The following is a 13616-nucleotide window of genomic DNA, read 5'->3' as shown; positions in this document are numbered from 1 at the left end:
AACATTTCTCAGCAGATAACTATTGTCTGCAGAGGGTTATTTCAGAGTTCCAGTTACTGGGCTGGATTTTTAGGAATGGCAGGTAGGTTGGTAGTGGGACCTGTCATTCTGCCCCCCTCCAGTCCACACTTGATGTTCCGGCAGCGATTCAGCTGCAGAAAGTCTCCTCGTCAAGGAGGCTTAAGAATTCAGCTCCAGCAGCAGATTGGGTCAGAGCTTGGCTGGAGTGCCAAACAGAGGGGTTGTTTTTTGGAGCTGTGTCCTGAATTATTCAACTGGCTTTTGATTTCTTCTATTATAGGTGAGGTAACCTATTCTATGTTCAGTTAGAACCTAGCCGGGCAGGTATTTATTTTTGTATTGTTTCCTTTTGTTGCTGCACTACCTTTTTGAGTGAAAATAAACTCTACCTTTGTTTGGACTAAACAAACTGGACTTTTGTGTCTATGCCACCCCACCTAGCAACCCCAGACCCTGACACACTATATTAAACTGCTCTTTACAGCAGCAGTGTTTCAGTTAATTGGAGGTTGCTGATAAAGCTTTGTCTGTTATCTCTTTGTACTGTATATACACACAGATAACCATGAGTCCATTGTGTACAAACATTTGCATATTACCTGATCTGCTCCAGGCAGCGTGCTGACACACTGAGATGGGAAAACCCCTTTCATCCAAATTGGCAGATTGCCAATTTTAAACATGCCGAGAAAAAGAAAATCTTTCTCGCAAAATTCTAAAATAACGAGAGCTATGAAGGTAGCCAGAAGTCAACAGACTTCTCCTTAAGCAGAGCTCAGGGGGATCATCGACACCAACAACACACTCATTATATGGCATCCCAGTGAGCTGCCGAGATGCCGGAACAATCATGGGCACAGTGCAAGGAACAAGTTCAGCAGTAGGACAGCTTGAGAGCTGCTGAAATACCGGAGCAGGTGATCCATCGATGCCAGCATTTTGCTGAATATAGGTGGATCATCGACGCTAACAACACGAAGACAAAGTTGAGGGCAGAGGCTTGTTTTTCATACAACCTTTAATAACCTTATTAAAGGCATACCAAGGCATACAAGTGCATGTATTTCTGCGTGATGCACTAATACTCAATACTAAATTTGCTTGTCAACAACATGTCTATCAGTCCTGTGATCTCCATAATTTTAAGACTTTTCCTTCTTGTTTTTGCAATATCAATGTTGATGAGTGTGTGTGTGTGTGTTTGTATGTGAGTATGTGTATATATTCAGGATTATTTTTGTTGTTGTTGCTGTTTTATTTTTTTTCTGCATGCTCAGAACCCTAAGGGCACGTGCACACGGAGTTTACGTGCGCGCATTTTAGCATAATACATGAACATAGAACATATGTGTAAAAATAGCAGTCGCATTGACTTGAATGGAAATTTTTACACGTGTAAAAAACGCGTAAAAAAACGCACCAAAAAATGTGATGCGTTTTTTGACATGTTTTTTACGCTTGTAAAAATTCCATTGAAGTCAATGGGATTGTAATTTTTCACGAAAATTCTATATACGTGTATTATGCTAAAATGCGTGCACGTAAACTCCGTGTGCACGGGCCCTAACATTGAAATCTGAACCACTGTCAGCCTACATCTGCTGCTGTTTGACCTGGTTTTGATGAAACAGAAAAATGTGCTTTGTCTGTCTGTCTCTCCCTCTTTCACTAATTAGAGAGGGCAGGTGTTTAAGAGAGGCTAAGAAGGCATCTCTGTCTAAATTTGGAAAAAGAAAGCCAGTCTGTACGAGAGATACATGTGAGCAAGCGATTGTTAGTCGTTGTTGTGTTTGGTAAAGCTGGCAGGGAGAAGCTCTCCAGCTGCTAGCTAGCATTATATGCTAGTAATTGCCAGATAGGCAAGGATTTGCTTTTGTTGCTGTTTTATTTGTTTTGCTTTTATATTCACAACCCTAATAAAAAAACCTGACCCACTTTCAGCTTACACCTATTTACTACCGTTTGGCCTGGTTTTGATGACACCAACACATATCCTTTGACCACAGCAAAGGAGAACCTAGGAGAAATCTCACTCTATATAATATAATTATATACACTATGTGATCAAAAGTATCCAGACACCTGGCTGAAAATGACTTACAAGTTCGTGGCACCCTCCATCGGTAATGCTGGAATTCAATATGGTGTTGGCCCACCCTTAGCCTTGATGGCAGTTTCCACTCTCGCAAGCATAAGTTCAATCAGGTGCTGTAAGGTTTCTTGGGGAATCGCAGCCCATTCTTCATGGAGTGCTGCACTGAGGAGAGGTATTGATCCCAACATCCCAAAGGTGTTCTATAGGATTCAATTCAGGACTGTGCAGGCCAGTCCATTACAGAGATGTTATTGTCGTGTAACCACTCCGCCACAGGCTGTGCAGTATGAACAGGTGCTCGATCGTCTTGAAAGATGTAATCGCCATCCCCCAATTGCTCTTCAACAGTGGGAAGCAAGAAGGTGTTTATATCATCAATGTAGGCCTGTGCTGTGATAGTGCCACGCAAAACAACAAGGGGTGCAAGCCCCCTTCATTACCGATGGAGGGCGCCACGAACTTGTAAGTCATTTTCAGCCAGGTATCTGGATACTTTTGATCACATAGTGTATGTGTACATAAAAACTGCAGTTAGCTCTTATTCATTGTATATTATACATTGTAGGGCTCATCTCCACTGTACACTTGAAAAGTTGTGATTCTGAGGCTACTTTCACACTACACCATTTCAGACATGAAATTTGGTCTGTGTATGCCTGTGACATTGCCTTGAACCATGCCGAGAGATGTGCTCATCATAGTTATCTATGATGCTCGGAGTCCCTGTCTCTCCATGACATACTGTCCTGTAGTGATTACACTATGCCATGGAGGGCTAGGGACTCCAGCGAATGTGGCACACATTGACTCTCATGTCTTAACTCAATAGTGTTAAACCAGTTTCTTAACTTGAAAAAATGAAACTCCCACCCTCATGTGGTGACCAATGGCTTCATAACTTTGCCCGTAAAACAGAGGTGTTACTGAATTGTGTGACCATTGTTTATTACATGCAGGCGTGGTTTTGCTTATCTGGTGTTAGAATTTAGGTTGGGCACATAAGAGAAAGCAGTAGATTAGCCATAACATGCACAACACCAGCTAGCCCACTGCAGTACCATCAAAGTAAATTAAATTGAAAAAATTTTTTTATTCATATTCTGTGACAAAAAACCCACATCACCAAGTAACATCCACTGCAGGCTTTATCCCGTAGGTCCTTAATTATTGCTGCTGGTTTTACTCTGCAATGCAAAGCAGCTGCATGTACTTCATTGTGTGTCCCCAGCCGGAAAGTCTGAGTTGTATGATGGGAGACAATTAAGTGAAGCAGATTACAGAAGACTCCAGAGACTGTGGATCTGTAACACCGCAAATCCAGATGCAGAGAAATGATAATGTACATCATTAAAAACTGATAATGAGAATGAAAAGACAAAGAAAATAAAAGTGTTCTAAAATGGAAAAAAAAGTATCATGGCTGCAGCAGCATAAATGCAGGACCATTCATAGTTTATCCCTACATACATATCTAAGGGTCCACTTACACAGTGTGTCTCAGCCACATTCATCATGTGCCAAGTGCCAGGATACGCCATTTTAAGCAATAGTACATGTGCAGCCCCGCAACAAAGGCAGCATGGACTTACCATAAATTGTCTGGCTGCACATCTGCACACTATTAGGCCCATTTACATCAGTGTTTGGGTTTCCATTCGGGGAGTCCACTTTGGGGCCCCTGAAAGGAAACCTACACACATTAAAAAGTGGTTACCTAAGGAAACCACACAGACCCCATAGACTATAATGAGGACCGTGTGATTTCTGCTTGGTTTCCGCAAGAAACATACGAGACAAAAGTCCTGCAAGCAGCACTTTTCTCTCCACTTTTCGTGCGGAAACCGATCAGAGACCACACGGTCCTCATTATAGTCTATGGGGTCTGTGTGGTTTCCTTAGGTAACCACTTTTTAATGTGTGTAGGTTTCCTTTCGAAGGGTCCTCAAGTGGACTTTCCAAACAGAAACCTGAACGCAGATGTGAATGGGGCCTTAGTTCACATGGGAAAATACAGGTGTGCCCTGGCCATTAGAGCATGGCTGATACGGTCAGGGATCAACATCTAAGGAAAAAAGCAAAGAAAGATCCAGCTATCCAAGAGTACCCAGATAAAATTTAAAGCATAACTTTTATTGTTCCCTTGCAGACAAATAATCAGAGACCTCCCCTGGATCTCTGATTATTATACTCCGGGGTCTGTGGGGCATAATAGTTCAGTGGGCAACTGTGGGGAATAGTAATTGAGTGGGCAACTGTGGGGCATAATAGAGGTTTTAAGGTCCACTGTGGCCCCTGCAACCTCTATTATGTCCCACCGCGGCCTCTGCAGCCTATATTATGCCCCACCGTGGCACAGTAGCCTGTGGCGCATAATAAAGGTTGCAGAGGCCACTGTAGGGCATAATAGAGGTTTCAGGGGCCGCTGTGGGACATTATATATATAGAGAAGTGAGGAGTCAAAGATGTCTGTGTTGCAGACATTATCTCTACAATCTATAGTATGAAACTCATGGCATTTATGAGAAAATATGGCATAGTTAATAAGAAGAAGATAAGAAAGCTCACAAATCTCTATGTTAGTGAATAGCTGCAGCTTTCCAAGATACATAAATGATGTCAGGAAAGATAGTAATTCATAGCTCAATTGGCATCCATAATTCATGAATAATAGTGGAAGTGGAAGACAGGAATATCTTCAACATTGACAGAAAGTGTTATTTGTCATACATTAAATTATCTTTGTAAAGCCTAAATTTTTGTTGCTGTAAATACCATAAGCAGAAGCAGAGAATCTACCAAATACTCACTGTAACAAAGTGTAGCAGCAAGAAAAACAGATAGTAGTCACAAATGGATGTAAAACAACAAATAACAAATGGTGCGAAGTAGTATAAAGTTGAGGTATAAGTAGCTTATAATATCATAGTTATGAGTATATAGTTTACTAATACTACAAGGATTGTTAATTGATAACCTATCCTTAGATCCCTCCCTGAGCGCCGTTTCAGCTTCACAGGCCATGTGATGTCATGTTCATCAGTTACATGTCTTGATCATAGCTCATTTCTATCAAAGTGAATAGGATGAACTGTACAGTAATATCAAGGACAGCCATTGAACCAATGTGCTTGGTAAGCAGTGAAGACACTGCATCGATCATCTGAGCCTCTTCAAAGGGCTAAGTGCCGAGAGTCCTGGGTGTCAGACACCCACTGATCTTTAATTGGTAACCTACTCTAAGGATGGATCCTCACGTAATAAGTCCCAAAAGCCCATTTCAGTCACATTAGTGTACATGTAGTTCATTTGCTCACATATACTCCTCAACAGATTTGATGAGATCAGTACAAGGAAACATGGCCAACCAATCAAGTTGACAAAAATTTTCATCACATCACATCTGAAAGTTAAAAAGGGAGGGCCCGAGCTCATGCTTCAGAAGAACCCTATAAAGTGTAGGGATTACATCATGATTAATAGGGATTTTTATGCTGTAAACTGAATGGTCAGATATCAGTAAAGTGCCTTTAGTACAGTTATATCCAGTGAGTGACCCACAGGTGAGATCTTCTCTATTCATGCCCAGTCCACCATGTAGGCTTTTGGCAGTCACAAGTCTCTGCACACACACTCTCCATACTGCTGGTAACCCTAGTGCCTCTCTCAGTGTTCTCACATAGTAATAGTGCCCTTTTATGTGCCTCTGCACAGTGACTATACCTGCTTACTGCTCTTTACAAAGTAATAGATACCTCTGTTTTGCCTCGACACAGTTATGATACCCCCTTTATGCCCCTATGGTAATGATTCCCCCTTTGTGCCCCTATAGTCTTAATATCCTTTTTTGGTACCCAAATGAATAATTCTGTTTTTGATGTCTACCAAGTAGTGTCGCTCCAGTAACAGATCAGATTTCTTATATATTTCCATTCTCATGAGCGGATCAAATCCTGCGCAGAGGGCTCAGGAATCACTGAACTGTACCAGCGGCATCAGGACTGCAACAGCCAATGCAAGACTCATCTATCTCGAGGAACCCCATTGTTAGTAATCAAAGGGTTGGGAAATGGTACAGAGTAAGTGGAGGGAGGAGAGACACCGGGCCTTTCCCTCCTGTACGACAAAGATCTACACCATAATAGTACTATAAAACAGTCTGACCTTGTACCAATGGTTGCAGTAATCCATATTCTGTGGCATAAATTGTGAATATTCTCTTGTACATATTCGTTAAGGACTACATTGCATGCAGAAGGTTGGACAATGAAAGCTAAAGTCCAGCTACTGTCAATTCTGCACCGACAAACATTGAATAGGAACCCTAATTCTAGAAACCTGTGTGTATAGGGAAACTGGATGGTCTCCAATGTAGAACTACTGTATGAACATTTCTTACCATTCCAGTCCAGCCCTGTTGATTTCTTCCCACCAACATTCAGTAGGTTCTCCAAGTTCATGAGGGGTTGGCATACACCCGTAATTCCATCTTCTATCGGATCCTTCTTTTTTGCTAAAGGTGCTTCTTATGGCAACCACTACCTGTCCATGAGGGCACTGGAAGTTAAATCCTTGCCTAAAAAGATTAACCCACCGATCATCATTTCCGTAGTCTTGTTGGGAGTAATAGTAATCATATTGTGCCCAAGTTGCAAGTACCAGCTGTAGCAGTACACCGAACAGTAACAGCATCTTGTTGTATGTGATCCTGGCACAGACTATGGGACTTACTTTCAGATCTTGCTCTTTTTTATCCAAGGGAACATTTGGTTTCCAGATGTTCAGCATCTCGAGCCAAGAGAAGTGTGTCATAGTTTAACAGAAGAAAAAAATGGAAGAGAAATGTAATTGGATGTTCTTTTTTTTAAGGTGGAAACATATCCTATTCATACATTAGGATTCCTAAGCAGACTGCTTAAAGGGAACTTGTCAGGTGTTTTTTTTCACCCAAAACTTAGCATAGCACCAAGTAATAGCATTTCTTATGGTTCCCCTCACTTAGATTTCTGTTGCTGAAGTCAAGATATAAACTTTAAGAAACGTACCGTATATCGGCATATGCAAATTTACTGTAACTAGTCATGGGGGCGGGAACAGTTTCATCTAGTCACACAGTCATCACAATAAAGTATGCCCCATAAGGCTGGCAGTTAGCCCCTTAAGGACACTGGGTAGTTTGGACATTAAGGCTCAGACCCTGTTTTTCAAGTATGACATCTTTTACTTTTTGTGTTCATAATGCATTTACCTATCCAGGTGATTCCAAGATTGTTTTTTCATGACACATTGTAGTTTATGTTGGTGGTAAATTTTGGTCATTATACTTTGCGTTTGTTTGTTAAAAAAAGGACAATATACTGAAAATTTCATAAAATTATCAATTTTGAAAGTTTGTTATTCTCATAAAAACACAGACAGTTCTATCACACAAAATTCTTCCTAACTAACATTTCCCATATGTCTACTTTATATTGGCATTGTTTCTTCAATGTCCTTTTACTTTTCTAGGAAGTTAGAAGGCTTGTAACTTTAGTAGCAAATTGTCAGATTTTCAAGAAAATTTCAAGATTTTGTTTTCTTGGGACCTATTTAGTTGTGAAGTGACTTTGAGGGGCCTATATAATAGAAAACTACAATAAATGACCCCATTTCTGAAACGGTAGTCCTTAAACTATTCAAAATTGTATATAGGAACTTTATTAACCCTTAATTAATTAATGAATTAATGCAAAATGAAGGTGAAATTTCCAAATGTCACTTTTTTATGCACATTTTCCATTTCAAACCACATTTTTCTGTAACAAAGAAGGGGTTAACAGCAAAACATACCATAATATTTATTTCTGTGATTCTGCAGTTTGTAGAAATATCCCATATGTGGCCCTTCTGTGCAACGCGACTCAATACGTGTCCTCAGAAATCAAAGAGCACCTTTAGGGATTTCGGGCAGCAATTTCAATAGGATGGTTTTTAGACACCATGTTGCATTTACAGAGCCCTAGAAGTACCACAACAGTGGGAAACCCCCACAAGTCACCCCATTTTGGAAACTGCACCCCTCAAAGAATTTATCAGGGGGTGTAGTGAGTATTAGTATCCCAGACGTGAATGCACAGCGGATGGTGAAGAGGGAATATGGAAGCTGTGCGGAGTACATTGGGAGCACCAAATTCCCTACTATGTTACTATGTCCCAGTAGCTCCTATGATTGGGGGGGGGGTGTCACTTTGGGGGTCTCTTCTATTGTATTTTCTCTTGTAAGCTGCAAAACTGGTCTGTACCCTGACATATGCTCGCACTGCTTACAGTATATATTCCCCTCCTGACGCATTTGGCGATTTTTGTTTTTTTTTTGTCTTCACATTATTCAAGCTATATTTTTTTATTTTTGTGGTGATGTGGCCATATGAGTGTTTGTATTTTTCCGGGATATGATGCATTTTGTAATGACACCATTTTTGGATGCCTATAGCTTATTGACTATTTTTTATTAACTCTTTTTGGTAGATAAAAAAAAAAAATCAATTCTGGCATTGCATTTTACTTTTTAAATGTTTTTCCACACGGTGTACAGCATAAGTATCATGTGACCTTTATTCTGCGGGTCGGTACGATTACAGCGATACCTAATTTATAGGGTTTTTTTATGCGTTAGTAATTTTGCAGAGCAAAAAACCCATTTGGGGACATAAATCAATGGTTTTTGCATGACCATTTTCTGAGATGCGCAACATTTTTATTTTTCGGTTGACAGAGTTGGTTGAGGGCTCATTTTTTGCGGGACAACCTGTGCTTTTCATTGGTACTGTTTTGGTGTACATAGGACTTTTTGATCAGAGCTCGACCGGCGATTTAACGGGGCAGCTCGTCCTGGCTCTCGGCTGTGTAACGCAGCCGGGTGCCGGGAGTAATGGCGCGGGCACAGAAGCCATTACAGGTCAGTAATAGTACTGAGCTGAGCGCTAATGTGCTACTTGCAGCGACGTACTATTACTGAGCTGAGCGTTAAGGGGTTAAAGGGGTATTGTCATGTAAATACCAATTTTTAAATTTGTAGATAATTTACAGTTAAACATTCTTGCAAATATAAGTAATTAAATATTTTGCATAGTTTTAAAGATTTTCTCTAAATGTCTTGTGGTCACAGTCTGTTGTCTTGATCGGTTGCCAGTGGATGCGACCATGAATGTAGAACCTAACATCACATGATGTCCTTATTGTGGCCGGGATATCTTCTCATACATGTAGTGTCCCTGCCTGATATCCCAGCTACAATAAGGAAATCATAGCTGGGTTCCTGACAAGTCCCAGACCATAGAAAGGCTCTACATTTGTGGTCGTATTTATGGCAACCGATCAAGATAACAGACTGTCACCACTAAGATGGTTAGAGAAAATCTTTAAAACTGCAGAATTTTTAATTACTTATATTTGCAAAAATGTTTAACTTTTAATTATCTAGAAGTATAGAGATATGATTATGTTCATGGGAATACCCCTGTAAGGTCTTAGGCTGATGTGAGCCAGTGAGGAACATGTCAGTGACACTGCAATAGGTGGGATCTAGGACAACATGACTAGATGAAGCTGCTCCCTGCTGCCCGTGACTAGTTAAGGTAAATTTGTGTAAGGTTTTAAAATCTTATAACTTGACTTTTCACCAACAGAAATGTTACTGAGGGTCACCAAAAGAAAAGTCATTACTTGATGCTGCATATGCTGGGGTCAGTTTAGGGTGAAAAAAATAAATCACCTGATGGGTTCCAGTTGAATATGTACAAGAATAACATTGAAGAGATTCTATAACATACTGTCCAAAATCTATGCTTGTCAATGAATGTAAATATTTTTACAAGATTGAAAACTTTGCATAGTGTTACTAGGTCCTTATAAGACAGTACAGGCAGCCAAAGAGGACACAGGCTAGGTTGCATGCGAATGACGGAGAGTCCGCCCGCTAAAACAACAGTGACAACAGAGAGCCTGCCAGCTAAAACAGTTGTTACCTGCGGATCCCATAGACCATAATGGGGTTCGATGGGTCTGCGCTGGTTTTATACTGAAACCGGTGGAGAGAAAAGTCTTCCATGCAGGACTTTTCTTTCCGCCAATTTTTGGTGGGAAACAGATGTGAACACAGCCTTAGACATTTATCTGTGCACTGCCTGCTCAGCTGACTGCTAATGTTTCCATCTCCCCAAAACAATCATCTCCAGAAACACTGGCTTATGTCATGCCAGGGATAGATCATGTTGAAATTCCACTTGCCTGATCGTCCTTACTTCAGATGTCATTCTTCAGGAGAGCATTGGGACACCCCCATACATATACATTAGACAATAGGTTGATAGAAAACCAAATACTGAATGTCGTCTTGTAATTTTGAGGAGGTTTGCAGCAAATTCCTTAGTAAAATCTGCATGTAAGCCACATGTTTAGATTTTTGGATTTTTAAGGATACGCTTTGGAAAACATCTGCAATCTGTGAACATGGCATAATGGACACTAGCCAAGTGTCAGGAATTTAAGTAAACTTTGGTGTATTTTCTTTGGCTGTATGTGCCGCGTACACTGTGTATATGTCACCATATTTCCTGATTACTTTGATCTCCCTATAAAGCATGGAGTATGAGGTCAGTATATAACATACTATAGTGACATGGCTTGATATGTTTGTTTAAAGCATTAGCCCTATAAGAGTATGTCCAGATCCAGCAAAATATTTCTTTCCAATGTGGATTTTGTAACATATCTGCTGAAAATCCCTTCCATGTAATACATGTTATTCTGCGTTTTCCCAGTGGATTTAACATCTGCTACATTGAAAGTGGCGAAATGTGCTATGAAGATCCATTGCATGCTTCTTATCCCATACATAAAATGACTATATTGTGTATACGTATTTTAATAGTGTAAATCTGTTGGTAAAATCCATAATCCATGGTTAATCTGCCACATCTGAATTCATCCTTAAATCAGTTGATAAAAGTATAGTATGGGTTCATGTTTGCACCTACATTACAGTTGTAAGTCCCTCTGGGATCCATGATTCTGTCAGACCAATTCATTAGACATTTCTTATGGGTTTAATATGGATAGATAAATACATTCATGTTACCCTTGTGTCAAACTGACCTATCAGTAAGAATACTCACAAAAGAAAACAGGTAGACACCGGGCGGCAAGGATAGTTATTTCTGCCTGGAAATCCGAAATAATGACGGTATTAGACAGAAAAAGAAGTGACCAAGATGGCCCCTCACCTCGATATGTTGTGAAGAGTCACAACTAGAGATGAGCGAACACTGTTCGGATCAGCCGATCCGAACAGCACGCTCCCATAGAAATGAATGGAAGCACCTGGCACGTACGCTTTGCCGACGGCTGGTCGCTTAACCCCCCGCGTGCCGGCCGCTTCTATTCATTTCTATGGGATCGTGCTGTGAGCGTGCTGTTCGGAAAGGCTGTTCCGAACAGTATTCGCTCATCTCTAGACTCACAACAACTATATACGCTTGTGATCGGTGGGGGTGACAGCAGATATTCCCAACTCCAATGAATAACTGAGGGAACGGAGCAGGCAGTGGGCTTTGACAGTGTGATTGCCTTGTCTTTCGTGAGGGCTGAGGAGCCTCGGCCAGTGTCCATCACCTTGTTTAATATTGTTGCACTTGAAAAAGGGGATTCCTGTCCCCGAAAGGCGTTGTGATTTCGTTTTAACAATAAAGAGGCTCAATTTCTATCACGTGTGACCTGGGATTCCATCATTCCTAAGAGCGCAGATCGTTCATTTTTGGGGGTCTTTATGCCCCTGCCTTCCTGCTAATAGTTAGAATATTCAGGTATATGAATATTGGGGTGAAAATAGAAAATTACAGGTTCAATTTTATCTCATTTAAGTGAGAGATACAACAGCTGAACTCCTGCCCCTTTGCCCAGACTAAAGGCCCTTGCACACCAACTTTTCTGTCCATGTGCTATTCAACACAAGATCTCACACTGAGCCATTACAGTCAATGGGACCATTCACACATTTGTTGCCTTTCATGGTCCGAGAGACAATGAGAAATAAATTGTAGCATGCTTTTTCCTTCTCATTTCTCTACTCATTTCCGCCATTCAAGCTTTGGGTCTGGGACGTCATCCATGTGCTGTCTGTTGTTTGCAGCTATATACCTAGGTAACTTTTGTGGACATAGAATACAATAATGTACTATAATATACTAGGATATACAATGTCCATTGATTTCTGGTCCATAAAATGGATAGTAAGTGTAAAGCCAGCCTAGATGTTTCATATGCTCTAGGACTGAAAAGTTGGCATATGGAACTAAAGAGGGCAAGTAAGAAATATTTGCTCCAAACCTTTCTAAGTGGCAAGCTCATTTTTAACACTATTCTGATTCCTTCTCTGCCACCTGCAAACTCAGAATTTTTTTTCATTCACTTGAATTCAGCTGAGCTGCAATCCCAGATACAACCCATGCAGAATAGAGATACTGTTTCTTACAAAAGAAAAAAAAAAAAACACAGCACATCAAAGCATGTAAACGTGCTTCGATTTTATATGACATATAGTGATAAAGACACTGCTTTTATGTAGTAGTGACGTGATGCTTATGTATGTTTTGCTGATGTGGCTCAAATTGAATCTAGAGACCTATCTGGTTTCTATTACCATCACAATCCACAGCTGTTGTACAGTCAAATAAGGTGCGTTTCACACATGGGCTGTATCTTCATTGACGTATGTATCTAATGTGCTCATAGACTAGCATAAGTCAAAAACACTATGACTGATCACTAACATTAGGTTTTTTTTCAGCCAAAATGGCTGATTTTGGATTACAATCGGCTATGAAAAAAATTGTCCCTGATCACATCATGGTCATCAAGAACACAACAGGGATGGCCAACTTAAAACGTAAGTACCATTTGTTTTTTATATTGTTTAGGAAAATGTTTGGTGAACATATCACTTTGTAATACACTTTGTTAACCTATTTTTCTTTCTTTTCATAGAAATCAAGTACTAAAGTTCTCAATAGCAATCCACTAACTAAATTCTCCATGAAAACCTGTGCACAGTTGTATTTCCAGGTGTATGGATGTACAGATCTAGCAGTTGCCAACGCTTCAAATCTCTGTCTTTTGTTTTATGCCACTTAGAATAGTGGTTCTAGTACCATATGGAAGCTGAGATATGATGCCAAGATTGCAATTCCAACTATAAAAAATCACTATCACTACTAGAGATGAGCGAACACTATTTCAAACTCCCGTTTCGAATAGCACCCACCCATAGGAATGAATGGATTCAGTCGGCACATACGATGTTAAGCGGCCATCCGCCGGCAAAGTCTGCATGCCGGCTGCTTCCATTCATTCCTATGGGTGCGTGATATTTGAAACGGCCGTTTCGATAGTGTTCGCTCATCTCTAATCACTACTTGAAGACGCAGTCTGGAATCTGAAGTAACCTTCCCTTTTGGCAACTGCTATA

The 13616-nt window shown here is 40.5% G+C and overlaps 1 protein-coding gene across 1 annotated transcript in view; it reads right to left on the bottom strand.

The window, feature by feature from the left end:
* The window catches only part of DPT (dermatopontin), a 31027-nt gene extending 24207 nt beyond the window's left edge, over positions 1-6820 (bottom strand). Inside the window, exon 1 of the mRNA XM_075264042.1 lies at positions 6513-6820. Coding sequence (XP_075120143.1) covers positions 6513-6805 — 293 coding nt within the window. The 5' untranslated portion in view covers positions 6806-6820. The remainder of the gene's footprint in view (positions 1-6512) is intronic.
* Between the last annotated feature and the right edge of the window lie 6796 nt (positions 6821-13616).

Source organism: Leptodactylus fuscus, chromosome 2, assembly GCF_031893055.1.
Source record: "Leptodactylus fuscus isolate aLepFus1 chromosome 2, aLepFus1.hap2, whole genome shotgun sequence".
NCBI classification, from domain to species: domain Eukaryota; kingdom Metazoa; phylum Chordata; class Amphibia; order Anura; family Leptodactylidae; genus Leptodactylus; species Leptodactylus fuscus.
Note: the sequence above shows the minus strand (reverse complement) of the source record. Positions and strands in the feature narration are given on the sequence as shown.